The 22,902-nt window shown below is 38.0% G+C and overlaps 1 protein-coding gene across 2 annotated transcripts in view; it reads left to right on the forward strand.

Annotated features, from left to right (window-relative positions):
* The window catches only part of tm7sf3 (transmembrane 7 superfamily member 3), a 39,597-nt gene extending 18,808 nt beyond the window's left edge, over nucleotides 1–20,789 (forward strand). For both annotated transcript variants that reach the window (XM_062981773.1, XM_003221477.4), the window contains exons 2-12: nucleotides 3,735–3,889; nucleotides 5,760–5,910; nucleotides 6,352–6,472; nucleotides 7,587–7,758; nucleotides 9,756–9,933; nucleotides 11,177–11,263; nucleotides 12,957–13,037; nucleotides 13,747–13,899; nucleotides 14,867–14,964; nucleotides 16,349–16,511; nucleotides 17,707–20,789. In XM_062981773.1, the coding sequence (XP_062837843.1) occupies nucleotides 3,735–3,889; nucleotides 5,760–5,910; nucleotides 6,352–6,472; nucleotides 7,587–7,758; nucleotides 9,756–9,933; nucleotides 11,177–11,263; nucleotides 12,957–13,037; nucleotides 13,747–13,899; nucleotides 14,867–14,964; nucleotides 16,349–16,511; nucleotides 17,707–17,969 (1,622 nt within the window). In that variant the 3' untranslated portion in view covers nucleotides 17,970–20,789. The remainder of the gene's footprint in view (nucleotides 1–3,734; nucleotides 3,890–5,759; nucleotides 5,911–6,351; nucleotides 6,473–7,586; nucleotides 7,759–9,755; nucleotides 9,934–11,176; nucleotides 11,264–12,956; nucleotides 13,038–13,746; nucleotides 13,900–14,866; nucleotides 14,965–16,348; nucleotides 16,512–17,706) is intronic.
* The last annotated feature ends 2,113 nt before the right edge of the window (nucleotides 20,790–22,902 follow it).

A 22,902-nucleotide genomic window follows, 5' to 3' on the forward strand; every position in this document is an offset into this window, starting at 1 on the left:
GCCTCTCTATTCCTTGACACCAATTTGAAAGCTTGTCATGTGCTCGAGATGAGTGTTTTGGGAAAGTTGTGACTCATGTTCTTTTCCATGTGTATTCTTATTTGGAGCAAGATTGGTCAGTGATTGCTCTTGTGATGTTTGTAGAACCTCACCTTCATGCAATAGAAACTCTTTAAAGCTAAGGAATGCTTTGTGTTTCAGAATGCTTTGTGCTTGTCAGGAATGATATGCTGGGAAGGAAGGATTGCAGTTAACTACATAAATTAAGAAAGATACAATCTTTATGTTTAAAGTTATGCAATACCAAATTAAAATAGAAATTAAATTAGTTCAGAAGGCATTGTTCCTTTGCTAACTGTGGTGCGCTTCTCTTATGTTAATGAATACAATCTACTTTAAAGATTTGAATATTTTTTATTCTGAATCTGTTTTTAAAGGAAGGGTCAATTGCTTTGAGTTTTCTTTATGAGGTAAAGTTTCAAAATATTTCAGCAATATAATATGATTGCACAAAATTGTGTTCCGTAATGGGAACCTTCTAAGGCTGTTGACCCAAGACTGGAATGATGGAAAGAAAAGTGAGCACAATACGTCAACATATCAACCTCAAGATAAAGGAATTTCCTGTACTTGTTTCTGCATACATCACTGCAAACTAGAGACATTACATTCTACACCAGGGGTTCTCAACCTGCGGGTCCCCAGATGTTTGGGACTTCAACTCCCAGAAATTCTAATAGCTGCTAAACTGGCTGGGATTTCTGGGAGTTGTAGGCCAAAACACACCTGGGGACCCACAGATTGAGAACTGTTCTACACCATAATATAATCACAATTTAGCGTGAAGTACACAGGTAGATAAATTGCAGTGAGGTGTCATGACCTGAGGCTTCAGTTTTCAAGTTCTTCCCTCCTGTATAGCCAAGAAGGTTTTGGACACTTCCAATTCCTCTTGTAGTTGACCATGGTTAGTTTCACTGTCCAGACTAACCAATTATGGTCAACAACTTTAGATCATAGTTACTGAACTATCTTTAAGATTAATCACAATTGTAGATCTGGACGACATAAGAAGATATAGTTAATTTGAAGCAGAAGCTTTTTAATGTCTCCTTTCAACCAAGCCTGTGGCTGCAGAAGGAGAGTATTCGATAATGAAATTAGTTGTAATTAATTCCTGTTCACACAGATGTCGACTGGACAGCTGATCTGTGCAGATCTTTCAATTATAGACAAGGAATGAAGTCTATAAACCTACTTAGCTCTGCACTTGGTGAATTAAGCCTGTAGTCCAGCTAATCCACTTTGAGTAGTATTATCTTGTACTTTGTGTATGTGTGCACTCTTCTGAAAGATGTTAATTATTAAACTAATTAATGTGAACAATTTATCTTCAGGTCACATTTGCAAAAATGGTCTTATATTGTTTCATTGAATTAATTCTGAACTCAAGAATCTCACATTTTTATTAAACCCATTTTTTGTGTGTCAGGAGCCACTTAAACCCAAAAAACACTATTTCTAACCTTTAGCAGAGTTCTTTAATGTGGAGAGGGTTATAATGTTGTGCAACTCATACCTTTAGAACAAGGCTTGAAAAAGTCAGAGCTGGGAGTGGGCTTGAATGACAAGGATGCCTTTGAGTAATAAATGCCTAATGGAAGAACAACAGTTGGAGCAAACAGTCCTTGAATGCTTTAGATGGTGGTTGGAGATACGTTGGCATATCTCCCATGTAAGGAAAGCCCCACCAGTCACTTTCTGAATATTTTGAGCTGTATCTCCACCATCCCCAGTAAGCAGAAGGGGATGAGTATACTATAGTGTTAATCAGTCTAGGAAACAGAAAAGCCACGTAGTTGCCCATCAAGAGTGCTAGTTTTAGAATTGGATACAAGAAGTTTTAAAGTTAAATCTTATATGAAAACATTTTATCTTCTTCAGATAATGAGTTACTTCAGCTGAAGAATAGTTAAGCCTTAAAGTACTCTTGTTTCTTTTCAGAAGGTTATATTAGTTCTGATCATTTTGGGTTTAGGATTTTTATGGAATATGTTATCACTTGTTTGATTTTATCATATTTTTAAGTTTAAATCTTGTGATGCTACTTTTGGGCTTTTGGAATGATAAGTGGTATGAAACAATTTGTCTTTTTTAAAGGTAAAATAAGCAGCCACCCTTTAATATACCGGAAAAGATTTTAAAAAATAATATGCCATTCTAAGAAAATGAAGGTGGAATAAACAATTGTCTTCACTATAAAGTCCAACAAAATGTAGCACAAAGACCAAGGAAGGAAAAGAATTGTTATAACTGCCACAACACTGGAAGTGAAGAGAGAGACTTGCTGGTTATTTTTTGTCTGGCACAGTATCTTCATAGTGATGCTACCAGCGGCCTTCTTTCATAACGATACTGGGAGCTGCAGTCCAGTTTATCCACTCTAAACATAGATTGCAAGTAATAGAAGTCACTCACCACGATCTCTGGAAGCAAAAGAAATAGACAGAAAATTGGCTTTAGTTAACACAAGAAACTATGTGGCAGGTTGGTTTGAGGTTGCTTGATTCTAGTCTCTGTGTATTCCTTGCCTTCGTGTTGCTTCTTATTCTGATTAAGATAAACAATTCTTAGTATGATAAATACGTAAATGGTTTATACAGCTAGTTCAATTAGTTAACTATCATCATCAGTTTTCTGAACAAGTAAAATCTCTTTATCCTTGAAAAGAATTGACTAAGCTGATTGGCCGCAGTTGTAGCCAGCAGAGGCTTTATATTCTTAGTTAACTAGGTTAAGCCAGTATTGCCTGTTGTCTGGTCAAAACCATGGCCTGTTGATGGCAGTTCTGTTAGCTAGCCTAATAGTGAGCTGAAAGCCTTCTTAGAAGTTTTCCAGAGCATGTGAACTTCACCTTCCCTCAGCAAATGGAACACTGTGACCTCTGTCACAGTAATAATTATTTGTGTTTGTCATGAATCATCTGCCTCCAATCTGAGTTGCCTAAAATTTCAACTTAACAATCCTCTAACCAACGGGAATCAATCATCCATAGTGTGGAATGGTGGAAGAGCCAGGGCAAAGGGGGAAAAAGTATTTGTGTACACACACTTGCACAAACACTTAATCTTGTACCTTGGAAGTAATTATGTACCACAATACTGTATATAATGATGGCCATCATGTTGAATGACTTTAACCAAAATATTAGACTGATTGAAGGACAATAAGGCTATGTATGGCTTTTGATCACACAGAATGCCTGTATAGTATACCACGGACAGAAGCAATATCTCTCAATTTAAGTTACTGGGATATGTTAACAGAGAGATCTTGAATGGCTACTGAGAGAAAAGGGTACTGATCAAGATCAACATCTGGTATGATCTTGAGGGCCTGATCTTACATTCCTAAACTCTGCGAGGTGGGCAATGTAGTTGAGGAAGGCTCACAAGTACCAAAGGACTGCCCAGTTTTATGAGAAATGAATGATGTGTCTTATTCTCTGTAGGCAGGGTAAACAATTAGATGTGTAAGTTCTATTAAAGGATACAGTGGAAAAGATACAAGCCACTTAGTAAAGGGCAGTCTTGGTTGCAAGGAATTCTTGTCTGTACAGTATATAAGAATTGTTCTCATCCTAGGTTAAACTTCATGTTATACCTATATGCTTTGTTTCTTTACTCACATGAGAAAGCTGATTTATAACCAATAGTTGTTTCCTTTTAATGTAGGCCTTCTTGAATTTTCTTTGGGCAAATTTAAGAATGTATTGCTGAATGAAACCATTCCAGCTGAAGCCGTGTTGAGGAATATTTCCAGCAATGTGACTGTCATCATCTTTCAGATCCATACCCACCATCAGAATGTGACCATTTCTTTCAACAAGGTATTTGAAATCTGATTGCTAATGTTAATTTAGTAGCAGGACTGTTTTACATATAGATAAAATACAGTACAATTAATTTTCTTTGAGTTGCTTTCTGTTGCACAGCAAGCGAATCTTAGCCACGTCCCACGCACAAGACACACAGACAAGAGTAGAAATGAACAGAAAAATCTTTATTCTTGACAGCAGAGATAAAACACAAACTTGCAATGTTGTATACAAAACAAGCAGTGCAAAAAACCTTACATAGTCTTTGTAAGTAACACAAAATAAGACATCATCATGTCAAATGAGAAAGTAAAACATAAACCTTGAGCAAACAGCTATTCCACCATAGCCTCCTTTAGAGCAGCATAACAGCTTCTCTCCTACATGCTCCTCAGAGCAGAGCCTTTGAGCATAGATCTCCTCAGAGAAAAAACTCTCCAGAACTGTATTCTAAAAACCCATACAGTTATACCCTATTGGGTGAGGTCCAAGATTGCTGGTTGACCTACATTACCAGCTGCACCTAGTAATTCATAAGGTTTTTCTTCAACACACATACAGGTCCTGCTATAACTTACTGTAATACTTTCCACTAGTACATGCCTCTTTTACAACGTTTCCCCCTTGGTAAGTGGTGTAGAAGCTCTGAGTTCATACACAGTCCATCCACTCCCCCAACATTTTATACCATATGTACTTAAAAAGTAGTATACTCTCTGATGTACTTTGTGATTCATTTCTGTGTAAAACATCTCTGAATAAACTATCTGTAATCTGGCTAGAAAGACTAGATGACAGTTTTATGTATTGCTCCCAGGCATGTGAACGCAAATTGCCTTGAATTCTATAGGAAGACCTTAAATGGACACATGTGAAAAGGATAATTGATTTGCACTAACTACAAAAACAATGTGAATAAAGCTTAATATGATTAATACAAAAATGTAAACTGTATTCCCAAATCACAGTGAACTTCCAGGTCCCATTTAGTACTTTGATCTGTTAATTTCATTAATTCCATCATGAACCTCCAGTTGGCATATGTAGGATTCACAAGAGGTCCTGCATTCAGACAGCGTTAAACATTCCTGGGACCTTTGCACTCATGGGTCTATATAATCAACTACAAGCTTATATTTGACCTTTTTTCACAATTGCAGTTTGCCTTAGTTTGGAGCACTTTATTATTTGGTTGCATTGCCTTCCCCTCTGAAGTTTTACAACCGATAAAATAAAGTAAACACGGATCGCTTGTTAGTCTTAAGTCAATAACAAGTTTTGGTTTGTAACATTTTCTAGAATATGTGGTGGTAAGGAGAGAGGAAGAGATAAGAAAAAAGCGGGGGGGGGGGGGGGAGAAAACATAAATTATTTAGTGCAAACAACGCTGGTTTTTTTCCACTGCACCATGAGGAATGTTTGTTTGGATCTTGGATATCATTTCTTATCACAAGATATTTTAGTAAACTTAAATTTACTGAAAATCAAACTGTTGTCGACTAGAATCATAGTTGGAATAAAGTTGGCATGAAATGATATAAAATGTTCTCTTGAAGAATAGTGAATACTTATGTGATTAAACTGTGGCTCAAAAATTATCTGAAATTGTATTTGAAGAAACATCAACATGCCTGTCAGTTCCAAGTTCTTATAGCTGTGGAAAGCATTTGTGTTTGGGAATACTATTATATTTAAAAATGGACTATTGGATTTTTATTCCGAAAACCTGCAGTGTATGTTATACCAGAACACGCACATAAATCAATATAGGCTGCAATCCTAAAGATCTTGAATTCAGTGAGGATTACCTGAGTTAAATCTATGGTTGTATCATTTGCAGAACAGTTTTGACAGCTACCTATTAATTTGTTGTGATTCCCAGAAATCTTCCATAACTAACTCAGGAACTGGACCGGATATAGGGCTGGTATCTATCCTTCAACCTCAACAGACTGTGTGTACATGGTATTTGCAAGCTGTGAATGCCAATTCTGTGTTGAGTACAGCTGTCCCTTACTCTTATACTGAAAGAGGTAATCCTTTAAACTTTTTTTCTTTCTTTCAGTCACAAGTGAAATTTCTCATAGTTTTCTGTAAGATTACCCAGTAACGAAAGCATTACATTTTTTCAAAAAGAATGTGATGGATGATAAATGAGATGTTTTTAGTGAAACAAATGTTTTACTGTCCCTAGCAGTTTGGTTACATATTGGATTCTTGTGCTACATATTTATGTTGTTTAAAAGTTTGAAACATATTAAATTTCTGATACTGTCTTCCAACAAGTTACTAGAAAGAGAATCAGTAATAAATTATTGTTGGGAATTCCATTTTTTAGAAAGCTAGCATCAGGCTTTTACTAGCTGCATATAATTCTGTTACATACCACTGAATCTTGTTACCAAAACCTCTATTTTGCTTTCACACATATTATAATCTTCCTTATACAAGTTGTTGGGCTTTTTGTTGTCTAGATCCCATCCCTGGAGGCTGCAACCTGGAATTTAATTTGGACATTGACCCTAACATTTATTTAGAGTATAATATGGCTGAGACGAACATTAAATTTGCCCCAGCAAATTTGGGACATGGAAGGTATGTATCTACAGTCCTTACACAAGGTCTACAAGAATTAATGGCTGGCATCCAGTTAGTTGCATACACAGGCATAAGTCAGCCTTAGACCCCTCTCCCTGTCCATCTGTCTGTCTCTCTGACTTCCTCTTTTGGTCATTGCAGAGGTTGGTGTTCTTTTTCTCCCTTGTTAAGACCTCCTCCTATCATAGAATGGGACTGCAGGCGAGGCGAGGGAAATGCCTGACTATCTCCCCATAGCCGGGCGTGAAATGGCTACATCAGTTGCTGAGAACCCCAGAGGACCCCAGCATACTTTGGCAAATAATATAATAATTTCACATCTGACTATAGAGACATAGGCAATCCTTCCCCCCCCCCCCCAGCTCCCACTGGACACCAAGTGGCTATGATGAGGGGGATGCACCAGTTTTACAATAAGTCCAGGTGCTGGTGAATTGCCAGCTGTAATGCAGTTCCACATATAAAACTACAATGCTACATTGGGCCGAGACACACAGGATTCCAATCAATACATGCTTATACATCTGCATAAAATTATTGAGTTGGTTCTGTGTCATAATCTCAAGACATACTTGCTTTATATATCATGAAAACACAGAAAAGAAAGAAACAAAGAGTAGTTTTCAGAGTTAGATTTAACATGTTTGTCGAGAGAGCTGACAGTATTGTCATAAATCTTCACTTATTTCAGTAGGGATGGATGTGGGTGCAAATGTAGCCCTTTATAACTAACGGCTACAAGGAAACTTAAAGTTCAGAATTCTTTGAACCATTGTGTATCTTTGTGTATTGACATATTCTAAAATACAAACAAGGCTGAGGATTTTGAATTTTTTTCTAAATGACAATGACAACAGTATGAGTTTTGCAACTGGGAGCTGAGAAGTGAAACTGAGGAGATCTCTGTGTTAAAGGGTCTGAATTAAATAGATAAGAAAAATCCATTCTTTTCTACTTACAAATTTCACAGTTAATTTAATTTGACATCTGAATTTTAAGTCAGGATAAGAGAATTGTAACTTAAATGGTTCTACAATGGCTGTTAAAATATCCAGGCTAATAAAGCAAAGTTGAGTCATTTCAAGTGACTGTTCTGTCTGCTATATTACAGAGATGCAAAACCCCCAATATGTGATTCTGTGACCAGTCAGGAGTCTCGGTTGCGGCTACGCTATGATGTCTACCAGTACTTCTTACCAGAAAATGATCTGTCAGAAACTGCATTTGTGAGTCACATGAGGAAGATGTCTCAAGTGCAGAATATCAGAGCTAATGGTGTTAAAGTAAGTTGAATATTTTTGACATATTGAGGATGTGCCTCAGTGTTCTGCCCTGGCCCCAATTCTGTTCAACATCTTTATTAATGTCTTAGATGAAGGGTTAGAGCCATGATCATCAAGTTTGCAGACGACACCAAATTGGGAGGGATAGCCAATACTCCAGAAGACAGGAGCAGAATTTAAAACAATCTTAACAGATATGGGTCAAAATTAACAAAATGAAGTTCAACAGGGACAAAAGCAAGATACTCCATTTAGAGAGAAAAAATGGAATGCAAAGATACAGAATGGGGGATGCCTGGCTCAATAGTAGTATATGTGAAAAGGATCTTGGAGTCCTCATGGACAACAAATTAAATATGAGCCAACAATGTCATGCAGCGGCAAAAAAAAAGTCAATGGGATTTTGGCCTGCATAAATAGGGGTATAGTGTCTAGATCCAGGGAAGTCATGCTACCCCTTTATTCGGCCTTGGTCAGACCACATCTGGAATACTGTGTCCAATTCTGGGCACCCCAATTTAAGAGAGATGTAGACAAGCTGGAATGTGTCCAGAGGAGGGCGACTAAAATGATCAAGGGTCTGGAGAACAAGTCTTCTGAGGAGCAGCTTAAAGAGCTGGGCATGTTTATTGTGCAGAAGTGAAGGCTGAGAGGAGACATGACGAGGGCCATGTATAAATATGTGAGGGGAAGTCATTGGGAGGAGGGAGCAAGATTTTTTTTCTGCTGCCCTGGAGACTAGGACATGGAAAAGTGGCTTTAAACTACAGGAAAGGAGATTCTACCTGAACATTAGGAAGAGCTTCCTAACTGTGAGGTTGTTCAGCAGTGAAACTCTGCCCCGGGTTGTGGTGGAGGCTCCTTCTTTGGAAGCTTTTAAACAGAAGCTAGATGGCCATTTGTCGGGGATACTTTGAATACGATTTTCCTGTTTCTTGGCAGGGGATTGTACTGGATGGCCCATGAGGTCTCTTCCAACTCTATGATTTTTATATCAGTCTAAATAAGCATATCCTTGAGTGGATTCCTATTAGAAATTCCCAAGTAGAGTATGCTATTCAAACAATTACACAGCCCAACAAAAAAATTCTTTTAGTGTTGGTCTTTAGGCCTGTTCTTGGGGTTATTTGCAGCACTGATTCAGAAAATTACATTGGATACACTGCAGCAGTTTCTTCGATATGTGTGTTGAATGCTTGGAAATGTATATTATATATCTGTGCTTTTGATATGAAATAAGTAGTACACTTTTTGTTTAATTTTAATGTTTCTTTTATGCTTAAAATATATGAATTTAAGCACTATATTAAAATAATCCTGTTTTGTTAAGGCTGAGGAGAGTGAAGAGTGGCATCTGGCATATGTTTGTATCTCAAAAACTAGAGTTGATAGAGGAAAACTTGTGGCATTTTTAGAATTGGCAAGTCAAGTATACCCTGAAACAAGGCTAACATTTGAGGCAGGAAAACGTGTTGGCCAGTGTTCTTGAATCACATAGGTAAATCTAGTTGATTTAGTGACTCTGTTCTAACAAGGACTGACAATAGGATTTGGGCCTAAAACCTGTATAGTGGGTGTCTAAATAATGGTGTTTTTGATGTATGCATTGCTTCTAATCAGGCCCGTTGTTGTTGGCGGTGGTTAAGTATTCAGCCCCCAATGTATCAGGTTAAAAAAAACTGGTTTACTTAAAAATTGGTTAACCAGTTAAAATTCATAAGTAAACCAGGTTTTTTTTGACCTGACACATTTCAGGGTGGGGGGGTGAGGTGAGGTTGAATCCTTAAACCCCCCCCCTCTCTCTCTCTCCGGCTACGGGCCTGCTTCTAATGTGCCTTGTAATTTGTCTTAGGGTCTTTATTTAGTATTTTAATAAATAATCCAGCGTGTTCAGAGGAAACTATATTTATCTTTAAACAAGGGAATTGGGATAAGGTAGAATGTGCATGCCACCCAGTTTCTTTCACACATTTGCATGTGTCTTATGTTCTTCACAGTTGATGACCTTAACTAGCCAAGACAAAACTGATTTGCACTTCTCCTCACTCCCTGGACAAGGAGTGATCTACAATGTCATTGTGATAGATCCACAGTGGAACACCTCAGCTGCCTATGTCCCAGTTCATACATATGCATGCAGCCCTTCTGCCTTGGTGGATAGCTGCTTTACTCTCAGTAAGTCAACTGAGTGTGTGTGTGCGTGTGTGTGTGCGTGTGTGCGCCCGTGCATTCTCCAGGTTCCAGTAATGTTTATTTGTAATGGGATGTTTGGAGAGTGCAGCTGTTTCACTTGATACCATCTTAATAGTTCTCTTCCCCGAAGAAAGTTCTGGATCACTGTGTTGGCAGTCCCAAAATTGGCATTTCTTACAGGAAACTGGAGAACACACACACAAAGATAATTTTGTGTTGTTGTGCTAGAATCCCATTAGACTATAGGGCAGGGGTGTCAAAGGCATTTTCCTTGAGTGCTACATCAGCCTTATCATTGCCTTCATAGGGCTGTTGAATCCATGGACAAAGAATTCAAATCCCATTATCCTTACTGAACAGAATAAACTGCAGCCTTTCAGATGTTACTGTATCCCACCTTCCATAAGCGCTAATCATGATGTCTAATGGAAGGAATATGGGATGTTGAAGGCTACATTAAATGACATAGTGGGCTGGATTCAGAGCACAGACGTTGGATTTGACAGATGTGATGTAGGAGATGACTCCATACCATAATTCAGAGTTTGTGAACAGCCAGAACAATTAGTCCAATTTCTGGGAAGTGGCACATGAATAGAAGACGGGGTAGTGGTGGTGGTGGTGGGGTGTTAAAAATTACCCGAACAGAATCTTAAAGGAAACCTCTCAGATCATGATCTCATGTGTAGCTCAAGGAGTCGTATACGGTATATCTTTATGCTCTTTCTGTGTCCTAAAGTCCCTGACTCAAAGTCATCATCATCTCCCAATCTTTATATATTGGGAAGAGATACTGAGAAGAGAGGAATACTGCATTGTGGCAAATAGGGATTGGCCACCTTTTGTTGAATGCATTTGTTTCTGCTCTGCTATGGTTATTTATAATATAAAGACAAATTCTTCCTTGGGTACATAGCAGTTAGAAATTTTGAAAGAATACATTACTGTAGTGTTCATATTCACTTTCTTTTGAAATAGAGGAGTGAAATGGTATGTCTGTGTTTTTAATTAGGAGTTTGTTTTATTTATTTTTTCAACTCCATGAACAGTTTAGAAAGACAATCTATTCAAATATTACTCTGTCCTCTTATAAACATTTTTCCACATCTCTTCTGTACATGGATTACTGTGGTCTGAAGCTGTATCTTTTTTGTTTATAGGAGCTCTGCTTTTTGAAGAATTATGAAATGTAGTGCTCTAAATTCTTTTCTATTTCCATCTGTAGGAAAACTTTCTACCAAAATATTTTTCACCATACTTGCCGTCCTTGGACTTTTTGTCTGTTTCTTTGGACACAGATTTTGGAAAACAGGTATGTGAGAGAAAGTGCATGTAAAACCTGGTGAGGAAATAGGTTTTCGATAGAGTTGAACTCACCCAGCGGTGACCTTGAAAGACAATTTAGCTGATGAACCATATTACTGAACTTTAGAAGATTTTGACATCATGCTCTTATACCTTACAATTTGTTTTTCCTGCATTAAAATGGAAATGTATTTTAAAATACATTTGAGGCAAGGGATCTTTCTATTAGATCAAGGGTAGGGCATTTGTGTGGGCAGTGTGTGGACCATTAGTTGCGTACCTCCCCAAGGCCAATTTTCTTAGCTCTAAAATGCCTCGAAAGTATCTCTCCAAAATGTGAAGAACATTTTTACTATGTTTGGGGATCTCCTGTGGATTCCCTCAGTAAAAATTCATGAACAAAATGTACAATTTGTTTACCCCAAAATGTTATTTTAAGGGAGTGGGAGGTATTTCTTCCATATTTTGCACGTGACCAATACAGGCTCTAGTGACTCATATATACTTTCAGATTAAATCTTTTTCCTGCGCTAAAATTGGTCCCATAAGTCCCCAAAATATGGCAGAAATATCCCCTGTGCCTCCTAGATGGCATTTAGGGTAAAAAAAAATCTTCTGAAAGCCCACAACCTCTGTAGTAGAGAATCTGAGATATAAACCTCTATTTCAGGGGAAATAAGTCTCTGTGATCTGTGGGCGTGATTTATTCCTTATGCTGTCCCATTCTGACATGCCAAGGATCCAAAATGCCCTTTAACAATCCCATCACCTGGAAATTCTTCCTACCTGACTCATTTGAGAACAGTGCAGAGGGGATATTTTCCTGATGTCTTTGGTCAAAACCAATTCCATTTTTCTTAATAAAGAAGGCCAATGGCTCATTGAGAAATCCCCATTGGTGCCCTACATTTCAAACGAAAACTTCACAGCCATGCCAAAACGTCACAGAAGCCAGCATTTGGGTCTGTGCAGCTGTGCTTGCATCTCACTTTCACATTGGAAAATCAAGGAGGTAGAAAACCTGGGTTCGTGACTGAAATCTGTTGTTGCCATTGGGTGCATGGCCATTCCCTGACAAAATATCACCATTGTTATCATCATCATCATCATCATCATCATATTTATTTCTACTCACAAGGACTCAAGGCGGCTAACAATCATATAAGGCAACCTAATAAAAATATAAAATAAGACAAATAAAAAAATGAAAAACCATTAAATATTTGTAATTGGATAAAGAGTTATAATACTGTTAAAATACAATAAATACAAGTAAATATAAGTAATAATACATTTTAAACTATCCTTCAAAACTATTTTGAATCACAGACCCTTCCCTATCTGTGATTCAAAATACTATCAAGCAGTTACAAGCAAAAACAGTTAGTAGGGGTTATCAGCTAGAACAGTGTTTTACAATAGCTGCAGTCATTCTATTGATTCAAAAGTATGACATGTGACATGTGCCTTCCCAGTCATAGCCTCACAAAAGAACATAACAGCAGATTTTATTGGATTGGAGTTTTACCCCTCTGGCTATGGAAAAACCTCTATAGCCATGACATAGTTCCATTGAGTGCTAATCACACCCAGCCCTTTTGAAACTAAATGGCCAGTCTTTTTATATTCACATTTGCATTTTATTATTTTTGGGTGGGAGTCACTATATTTAATAGAGATGTTTAACTTTTCTCTCCTAGATTTATTCTTGATGGGCTTTATTGTCTCGGCTTTCTGTTTCTTCATAGCCATTACTAGAACGTCGACTCTTAATTATGATGGTAAGTCAAGAATATAAAGAGCTGTGGCTTAGGCATGGTTCCTTTGAAAACAAAATCTCTTATCTCTAGATTAGTCTTCTCAGTGGCTAGGAAAGTGCATTGTTCCTTTCTGGCTTATGAGAAAACCACAGACAATCTTCAGAGCAACTAATCAGAGCAAAAATGTTTTATTCATTAAAAGCCATTTACTGTGTTGGCTGATGCCATACCACTTTGCTGGGTAAAACGTCACTTGACATGGAATGCAGCTGGCTGGGAAAGCAGGAAATCCATTCTCCTTACAATTACATTTTCAGAAACAGGTGGATCTATAGAACTTACAGAAAAAAGTTCTCTTAATTAGCCATTAGTGCCATAGTAAATGCACTGAAGTTCTAAACACTCATTATACCTTTGGTGCACCAAATGAACATGATTACCTTCCTAGAAGCATATTCTGTAGCAGTGGTTCTCAACCTGGGATCCCTAGATATTTTTGGCCTCCAACTCCCAGAAATCTTAATTTACCAGCTGTTAGGATTTCTGGGAGTTGAAGGCCAAAACATCTGGGGACCCCAGGTTGAGAACCACTGTTCTATAGAATTTAGTTTAAAAGGTGAAATATTGGAATATAGCCTTACAATAATGGGCCACGTGGGAGAAACGTACCCTTATAATTTTGCTGCTGCTGTAACCTTCACTTTCTTCTTTTTTCTTCCTACCTTTTCAGTCAATCTTGGCCTTACTGCAGTCGTTGGAATTATTGGAGGTCTTCTCTTGGTAGCCTACTGGTGGCGTTTTGGATTTGTGATCCTCTGTATGTTTATTGTGGGACTAGTATTGGGATTCCTTGTTGCATCCACAGTTTTCTTCACTCCTTTAGGTATGTCACAACCTCCTAATGCCTTTGACTTTCTTTGCTGCCCTATGTAAATACTTTTATTGCTGCTGTTGCTGATCAATGTTGCTGATCAATGAGAATTAGATGTCTGAGTTTAATAGAGGCTCTGACTGTCACCTTGCTAAAAGCAAAATGAGTTATATTCAAATGGAGAGCATCTTCTGCTGTTTTTTACTGGTATGTGCTTACAGTTGCTAGCTCAAAATAAATGACACCACAAAATTTCTCAGGCTTAAAATAGATTTGCATCAAAATTGATGTGAATGTCCCTATCCCTGAAGATGTTCTAAACCTGACAGTTTTGTGCATAATATCTTGTGTTTTAACTTTGGGATGTGAAAAACAGAGCTATAGATCTTATGATTTTATAGATCTTAACTATTTTACATGAATCTGAATGTCTTAGTGTGACGGAATTGCACAAATTCCCTCAAGAGATCTCATCTCTTGTTCCAGATCAAGATGCTATTTATTTTTCTCACTGCTTTTTGTAATTTCCATAAAACTAGCAGATTTTCCTATTGTAAATTTAAAAAGAGTTGCCTCGTTTTCCTGTACTGCACATTTCTTAAAACACATTTCTGAAATCATTTCAGACACCCCCCCCCCCCCCCGGCAAAAAAAAGAACAAAAGAAAGGAAAGAAAGAGCCTGCTCTCTCTAGTGGTTTTCAGTAAGGAAAAGAATGTTAGTATTTTACAGTTCAACATGAGAAGGCAAATGGAAGCCAGCTTTTACGCTTCTCAGTTCAGCTGATTTTAGGAAATCTTTCAGGCAGTATGTCCAATTGGCTTGTTCTGCAGTATTTTTTTTAATGCTGTTCTTTTCTACAGACATAAGGATTTGGCTATTATCCTAGGAGCATCAAAGACTGCATTTAGTTTTAACTTTGATAAACTGGGTTTTAAACCAGACTACTGCTTTTGTTATGAACCTTTTTTCCTTCACAGGAAACTACAAAGTTTTCCAGGATGATGTTGTATTCTGGGTCACTTTCTCTTGCATTGCTTTGATGGTCCCCATTGTGTTTGTTGGTTGCCCCAGAGTTGTAAGTATCTTCAGCTAAAATCTTTCAGCTTCATAGTAGTAGTAGTAGATAAAACATTGTGGCCAAATTACTTTTATCTGAGTTTGCCAGTATCAGTACCCTTAGCAAGGTCCCTCTCACTTGAGACATAAGAACTATTGAGACTGAGCAGAATGTGGGGCCTCCACTGAAAAAGCATTGCTTACACATTCATTTGCATAAACTGTTAGTTATATTAAGAGAACTTGAGTGTCACCCTTTTAGACCTCAATTCCCAGAATCCTTCAATCAGCATGGCCAGCTCTGTCAGTATTTATTGAAATGTTACATCTGCACATGTGGTCATTGGTTGAGGGAATTCCAAAACAAGGCTTGCAAGTTCTGAGGTGAAAAATCTTTACAAATCTACTAGGATATTGCCTTTTTAAGTGCAGGAAGCAAGTGATTCTTTACAAATTCAGCAAATTTTTGATCTATGAAATCAAGATGTATTCCACTGTTGTCCTTCTCCTTCTCTCTTCCCATGTACAGTAGAGTCTCACTTATCCAAGCCTCGCTTATCCAAGCTTCTGGATTATCCAAGCCATTTTTGTAGTCAATGTTTGCAATATATTGTGATATTTTTGTGCTAAATTCGTAAATACAGTAATTACAACATAACATTACTGCGTTTTGAACTACTTTTTCTGTCAAATTTGTTGTATAACATGATGTTTTGGTGCTTAATTTGTAAAATCGTAACCTAATTTGATGTTTAATAGGCTTTCCCTTAATCCCTCCTTATTATCCAAGATATTCACTTATCCAAGCTTCTGCCGGCCCATTTATCTTGGATAAGTGGGACTCTACTGTATTTAATTTTGCATTATGTTAATTGTTCACTGAACCTTTGGTAGTTTATGTTGCTAATAAAAATAATCCCTGGGTGATCACTTTGGATAAAGCAAAGCTATGTTTAATCTTTGCTTCACTGGATCTACTCTTGCACCTTCCATATTCTTGCAGTTTCCCCTTATAAACATGTACTCTTACTCAACTAGCTGCAAAACAAACACATGGTGCAGCTAGGAAACATTTGGAAGTAGATGCATATAATGTAGCTTCATAACACAGTTAACGTACTTTGAAAATATCTGTCTGCTTTGAGAACTTCTGTAGGACTGGGAACCAGAATTTGGCAGCAAATCTAAAAAGTATGAAATTAATTACAAATTCTTTAAAAAATAAATTAATGTTAATATGGTGGCTTACTGGGAAACTACAGTAAACAGCCCAATGGCAGGGGAACACAGAGATCCCACAGGATGCATGTTGTCCAAGCAGGTCCACACAGATAGCTGCACAATAATGATGGCTCTTACTTCAATAAAATCAGAATTGTTCATAATCTGATCTTCCTCTTCAGCTCAACATCCTAACATGTGGCCTAATAGGATCTTACACCGTAGTTCTGGCTACAGCCTGTTACATATATACAAGTCTGTCTTACATTGGCATAGATCTGCTTCGAAGGATTCTGAATGACGACTTCCGCAGAGCTTACACCAGTGTGCCCTTTCAGCCGAATGGTATGTCTTGAGCAATGGCATTATTAATGTGATTGGGAGGCTTTGATTTCTTAATTAGAGGCATTCCATAGAAACCTCTGGAGGGAAATATGTGTATTACTGTAAGCTTATTAGACAAGTAGAAACTGAGAACAAACTGGTAATTTTGCCTGATGGGTGTGGTGGGCAATAGTTTGAGTTAGAAACTACATTGAGCATTCAAAAGAAAGATGTGAACAACTTTACTAATGCTTCCTGAGCATCTTGCCCTAAGGAAAAAAAGAACTGTCATGTTCCTTTTGTTCTGGCTGGAAATGTTCGAGCAGTGGCCAGCATCTTGTTAGTCATGTGCACTAGTATTATTCCATATGTCACTTGCATAGGTATTTGGTCACTGCAGAGGTTGGTATTCTTTTCTTCCCTTCGCAAGAACCAGAGCTCCCTCCTACCCCCCTGGACTCACCTTGTCATTCCAATAATACAGCCAACAGAGCAAAAAGGAAGATCAGTAACATGCTGGCGGAACTTGGTGGAAGATATCTGCTTCTGGCTATGGGGACTTAGCCAGATACTTCTCCAATTCTTCCCATTTTCCAACATCTCCAAAATGGCCCTTACGCTATTGAAACCACACAGTGAGTCCTGAGGGGAGCTACAGCAGAGATCTATATTAACTCTGAAACTATGTGCAGCCATGTAAGAAGAAGAAGAAGATGATGATAATAATAATAATTTATTTCTAGATCACCCTCTCTCCCCAGAGGGACTCAGGGCAGTTAACATACATATAGAAGACAAACATGCAATACCACAACTACATCACTTAATATCAAAAGTATAAGAAGACAATATCATTCTCATTATATTAAAAATTCCAAATGAGGAAAAAACAAAAAATTTAAACATGACTCTCAGTAAAAACATTATTGCACAGAGTAAGCTTATACCTGGACCAAATTAAATGACCAAATAGCAGATCCTGATCATTGTCTGCTGGAGAAATACCTAGGCCTTTTCTGCCTAGTCCCAGTACACTTATTCATATCCATTTGCCACTTCCTTTAAATACCTTGAGTTGATCTTGTTTACTGCATTAGACAGTCAGGATATCATTTTGGAAAGAACTTAGCTGGGAAGATGGATTTGCAGTTAACAGGGAACTAAGGCTAGGCTAATTTAAATGAACCAGTTGACTGAATGATTCTTTGTCTTGTAGACCTCATCCTCCTGGCGGTTTGGGCAATGTTAGCCATTGGAGGGATAACGGTACAGCTGCGCCGAGAGAGACGTGAAGCACCTTTCCCCCCACACCCCTATCGACTCTGGAAGCGTGAAAGGGAGCGCAGGGTGACGAACATCCTAGATCCCAGTCACCACGTCCCTCCCTTGAGAGAGAGAATCCAGAGTAAACTGTCTCAAATAAAGGACTTCTTCCAAAAAGAGCAGCCTGCAGGGGAAAGAACACCACTACTCTTTTAAACGGACTTGAAGTTGGAAAGACTGGAGAAATGCTGCTGGAGACTTCTGGGAGATAGTAGTGCTAAGAGCTTCCTCTGTTACCTTGCCCTTCTAGACAAAAACTAGAATGGGCTGGAGAAAAATCCTTGCCTGTCTCTGGAGAAGCCCCACATTCTACTTAATGATCTGCTTTCAGTATTGTAGCACGCAGGCACTTTTTGTTTGCATGTAGCTTGTCACAAGGATGGAGTACATGTAAGTGCAATGTGTGAAGTTATCGCAGTGGGTCGGTAAAATGGAGATGTAGCTCAGTGGTGAACAGAACGATCTTCAGAAGTCCAAGAAATAGAAAATGGCCATTTCATATACATGCGTAGTGAGTTCTTATCTTGTTTCAGACACAGTAGAAAATAATTGCCTTTTTGAGGACAGGTTTAAGTTGTCAACTGAATGTATGAAGGACACAAGAGATAGCTGGAGATTGACTACCGGTGGAAGAACGGCCTCTTAATGACATTGGCACACTTAAAGTTGCTTATAGAAGAAATGCAGTATTGCTGCCAGCCAATAACAGCTCTACATTTTCAAGCTGAAGAAAATTAAGTGCACCACATTGACTTATGATGGATGTGGGGGCCACTGTGGGGGGATTTTATAAGATTTTAGGACATACTTTGCTCGTACTTAGGTAATTGATTTTAAAGGGTGGTGGCCACCAAGGCAACAAAAAAAGTCTCATCTCTGAGATCAAAGGGCTGCTTTTGTTAGTAAGGAACAACTATGGAATACATATTGCTTGTTTTTCCATAGCAGCCTCACAGTTGTTTGGTTCCTTTTCAGACCTATCTTCTGTTCTTAGCCACAGCACTGATTGCCACTGAAATATTTTTTCTCTGCTCTTTTTGTACAGAATTTGAAAAATTTAACAACTTTGTAGGAACATGGGGCACTTTCATGAACTTTAAAGAGAGCACCTCCCACAGCAAAGCTATCCAGGGGATCAGACCATTGCCAGCTGTGTTGTCATGGCCAGACTCAGAGACTGGGGTGGGATCCAGACAGTAACTTAAGCCTGCATGTGGACTAACTGGCTGACAGTAAAGGGAAAGATAATGTAAGGAAGCACTTCACTTTTCCGCCCCTCGCACTTTTGAGCTTGGGTTGTATGCTGTGTATATGCCTTATGAAATGTGGCATAGTTGGATATACTGCTGTTGACCTACCAACTGGCCCCACTCAATATAATCTCTCCCCCCTCTTCCAGTCTTGGCTAGGATAACATCAGTTAGGAAAGCTTCTTTCTGCAACTGCAGGCCTTTAGACCAGCTGTGCAGCTTGAATGAGCGAAGGAGTGGCACAAAATAGGTTAAGAATTTGATTTTTAAAATGCAGTGCAGAGAATGCATGTGATTTGTCCCATGTCATATTCCCAGAAATGGTTTCATTATGAAAGGAAGTACAGTGTAGCACTTAGCTTCAGTGGGTGGAACAGTCATGCAGTAGGCACATAGACACAGTGGCCTATATCTAGTTCCTCAACCTAACTAGAGTAAATCCTTTGACTAAATTGATAATCGTATCATAATATTTAATAAACCCCCATTATTCAATGGATTTACTCTTATTGGAATGAGTAATTGGATTTCAGCAAAGAATATCAGCAGTGGAGCTCTCCCCTTCTTTGCCGCAATTGTAAAAGCTGCTTGTCAGTTTTCCCAACTCATTCAAGCTGCGGAAGATCTGTCACCAGAATCTAGCACTGCACAATGCAGTGTTTTTCTTTCTAGTACAGATAAGCAGCTTTTGAGACACAAGCATGCTTTCTTATTCTTTCTATTGCTCAAATACATCTTGAAACTAATATCTGGTGCATGCCATGTTGATGCGTTATTTGGCTGCTGGCTACAGAGTTCATTTTGTGTGTTCTAACAATGGAGAACACACAATTTTGCTTTTGGATGCAAATTACTTTGCCTTCTCCCTAACAAGGAATGTTTCCATTTTGTGACACCTAAAATGAAAACCTTCATGATTCAGTTGTTTCTCATGCCTAGAGATATTAGATGGAAACCCTTGAGATATGTACTGCATTTCTTTTGTCCTTAGTGTTCAAGAAATGAAGAAGCTCATTCCTTTCCCATTTAAGCAGATACTCTTTCCCTTGCTTAGTCTAATAGAACTCTAAATATACTGTGCAGCAAGGTAAATGATGCTATAGCCCAGAGGTATGATAGCTCTGGTCCCTCACATGTTGAACTGCAACTCGCATTGTGAGCTTCCATTGCTATTGGTTGAAGAGTTGAAGTCTCACTTTGTTATGTGTCTTAACTCCCTGGAAGAATTGGGAGGTTTGACATGGGTTTCTACATGGCATCTCAGTAAACCTACATATGGATTCAAACGATTGTACCAAATCAATGTATTTCAAAGTTTGCTGAAGAGCTATAAGACATTCTTGTGTCAAATGGACCAAAATAGTTAACCATTTTAAGTGCAAGAAAATGAACAACTGGATTACTAATTGATTTGATAAAAGATGACAGAAAAGTGCATAGTTCTTGGCAGTTGTCCAGAGATCATTTTAATTTTAGCCCTGAAAAATGGAAATTGACAAGATATTCTTTGCCCCCTTTTGCTATGAGCAGTTTTCCATAGCTGGCTGCGTGGCCCACTGTTACTACTCAGCTTAACTGATGCAACTACTGGTCTAAGCAGTAAATGCTTTGGTATAAATCAACAAGCTGTGGTCTACTTTGTGGTTTTTAACAAACGCCATGATTTACAATGTTAAATAACCAATTTTCTATCCCTTTTTGTAATAAAGATGTGCTGGAACCTGAAGCACTACTTGTACATGATTATTTGCGTTTAGGAATGAATCCATGTATTTGAGCTCATCCAGTTACGAGAAATTCTGTTTAGAAGGGATAATAGGAGGGCATGGGTGTGTGATTCAAGTGCAAAGTATGGGAGCCAACAGTGTTTATATTGCAGAAGTAAACTAGGGACTATGATCAGATTTTTATGGCTTCTATCTGGAAACCTTCTGTGTCTTAGAATGAAAGGAGGGCAGAATTGTTCAGCGTGAATGTTGGAAATCTGTTCCCTTTTTCACTTGGCTCTGTAGTTGTTTTTACCATACTTCATAAACAAGTCCTTGCTACACAGATCACAAGCTTATAAAAAAAACATCCACTAAAATAATATATGGGATGGAACAAGATGAATAAGAAGTCCTTGAAGTGTGTGTTCTGCCAAACATTTTTTAAACTACAGGAGAGGGAGTGAAGTGGAATTCTCTAGAGTGAGAATTCAACAGGCATGATATAAATAATTTAAAACGGTTCCAGATTTAAAGCCATCAATAATTTAAGCAAGACATTAAAAAGAACTTTAAAAGCTACAATAATTTAAAACCATGTAACATTTTGGTGCCAGAACGAAACTGACATTGGCATCTTTCAGAACTGCAAAGGGTCTTGGGCAGGTATATAGGAAAAGTATTGAGATCCCAAGTTGTTTGGGACTTTTACTGTCATTATTAATACAGTTATTTATTTCGTGTCAAAAGCATTGCATAACAAATACATTTTAAAATGATTTTTAAAAAAGGAAAATCACAAGCAACTAAATAATTTTAAACCAAAAGCAGGCAACAGCAACCACATTGCCCGTAGCTTTAAACAACTCCTCCTCCGTACATGAGGCAGGACATTGTGGGCAAGCATACATATGCAGAGTTGTTTGTTCTGCTCCACAGTCACACAAGGTTGACTTGGATTAATACAGTACCTTGCATTCACACTAGGATTGAAATGTTGATCAACCTTGGAGAACTAGACATTGGATCTGCACAGTCTTCCTGCTCTTTGTAAAGGTAAATAATTTGTCCTCAGTTATATCTTGGGTTGTTCTTCAACAGTTCTTCAAGCTGTATATTGTTCATGCCATAAACACTTCACACTAACTTTGCATATAACCAGATATTTTTATATAGTTTAAAAAGAGAAGATATTGGTATTTTGTGCATTAGTCTAATGGCAAGTTGCTTTGAGAGCCAGTCTTGGAAGTGTGCTAAGGAAAACACATGAAGCTCTCACATGTTCACTCTGAAGCTCCTGGTATGCCAATACTTTTCAGCTTAATTATTAGCAATGGCAATCTTCAAATATTATTTCTTTCCTTACCAATACTTGTTTGAATGACAGGTAAGTCTTGCCAAATTTGAAAAACTTATGTAAAACCAAGTTACACTAAATTTGTCAATCTGTCTGAGTTAGAAAAGTTTCAAGATAGAACTATCTCAGTAGATGGGGTTATTTTGGCAAAACTCATACCCCATGTACAATGCATCAGCTCTATAAAATCCTATTGTATAGTAATGAAGTTTATCTTTAGATCATTTCTGATAGTTCTTCCCCAATTATTTATGAGCCCACACCAATAAAGGAAGCTTTATTTTTATCTCGCCACATAGACTGTTTAGTAAGAAACTTTTAAAAGCCTGGACCAAAGGATACTAATATCACTGCCATTTCATTTTGGAGAGTTTAAACTGAGAAGAGGGAAAGTATGGCCTGCCAGAAATTGTTGCTTTAATTGGCCCTAGACAGCTGGAGTCAAAAACATGGTCATTCCGCTCCTTATTTAGTTGTAAACTGCTTTGAGTCCCTCCAGGGGTGAGAAAGGTGATATAGAAATGCAGGTAATAATAATTCTGAGGCACATGTGTCAAACGCTAGCCTGTTGGCTGAATCCAGCTCGCCATGTCATTTTATATGGTCCACAAGGCTTTCAGTGCCAGGGCAACATTTATACGGTTTTTCAATTACAACCTGCCCTTTGAAGGCAACCTCAGTGAAAGTGAGTTTGACACCCCTATTCAAAGGTGATTATTAGAAAGATAGTAGAACAAACACTCTGCAGTTGATACCATACTCTTGACAAACCGAAA

The sequence above is a fragment of the Anolis carolinensis genome, chromosome 5, assembly GCF_035594765.1.
Source record: "Anolis carolinensis isolate JA03-04 chromosome 5, rAnoCar3.1.pri, whole genome shotgun sequence".
In the NCBI taxonomy this organism is placed as follows: Eukaryota; Metazoa; Chordata; class Lepidosauria; order Squamata; family Dactyloidae; genus Anolis; species Anolis carolinensis.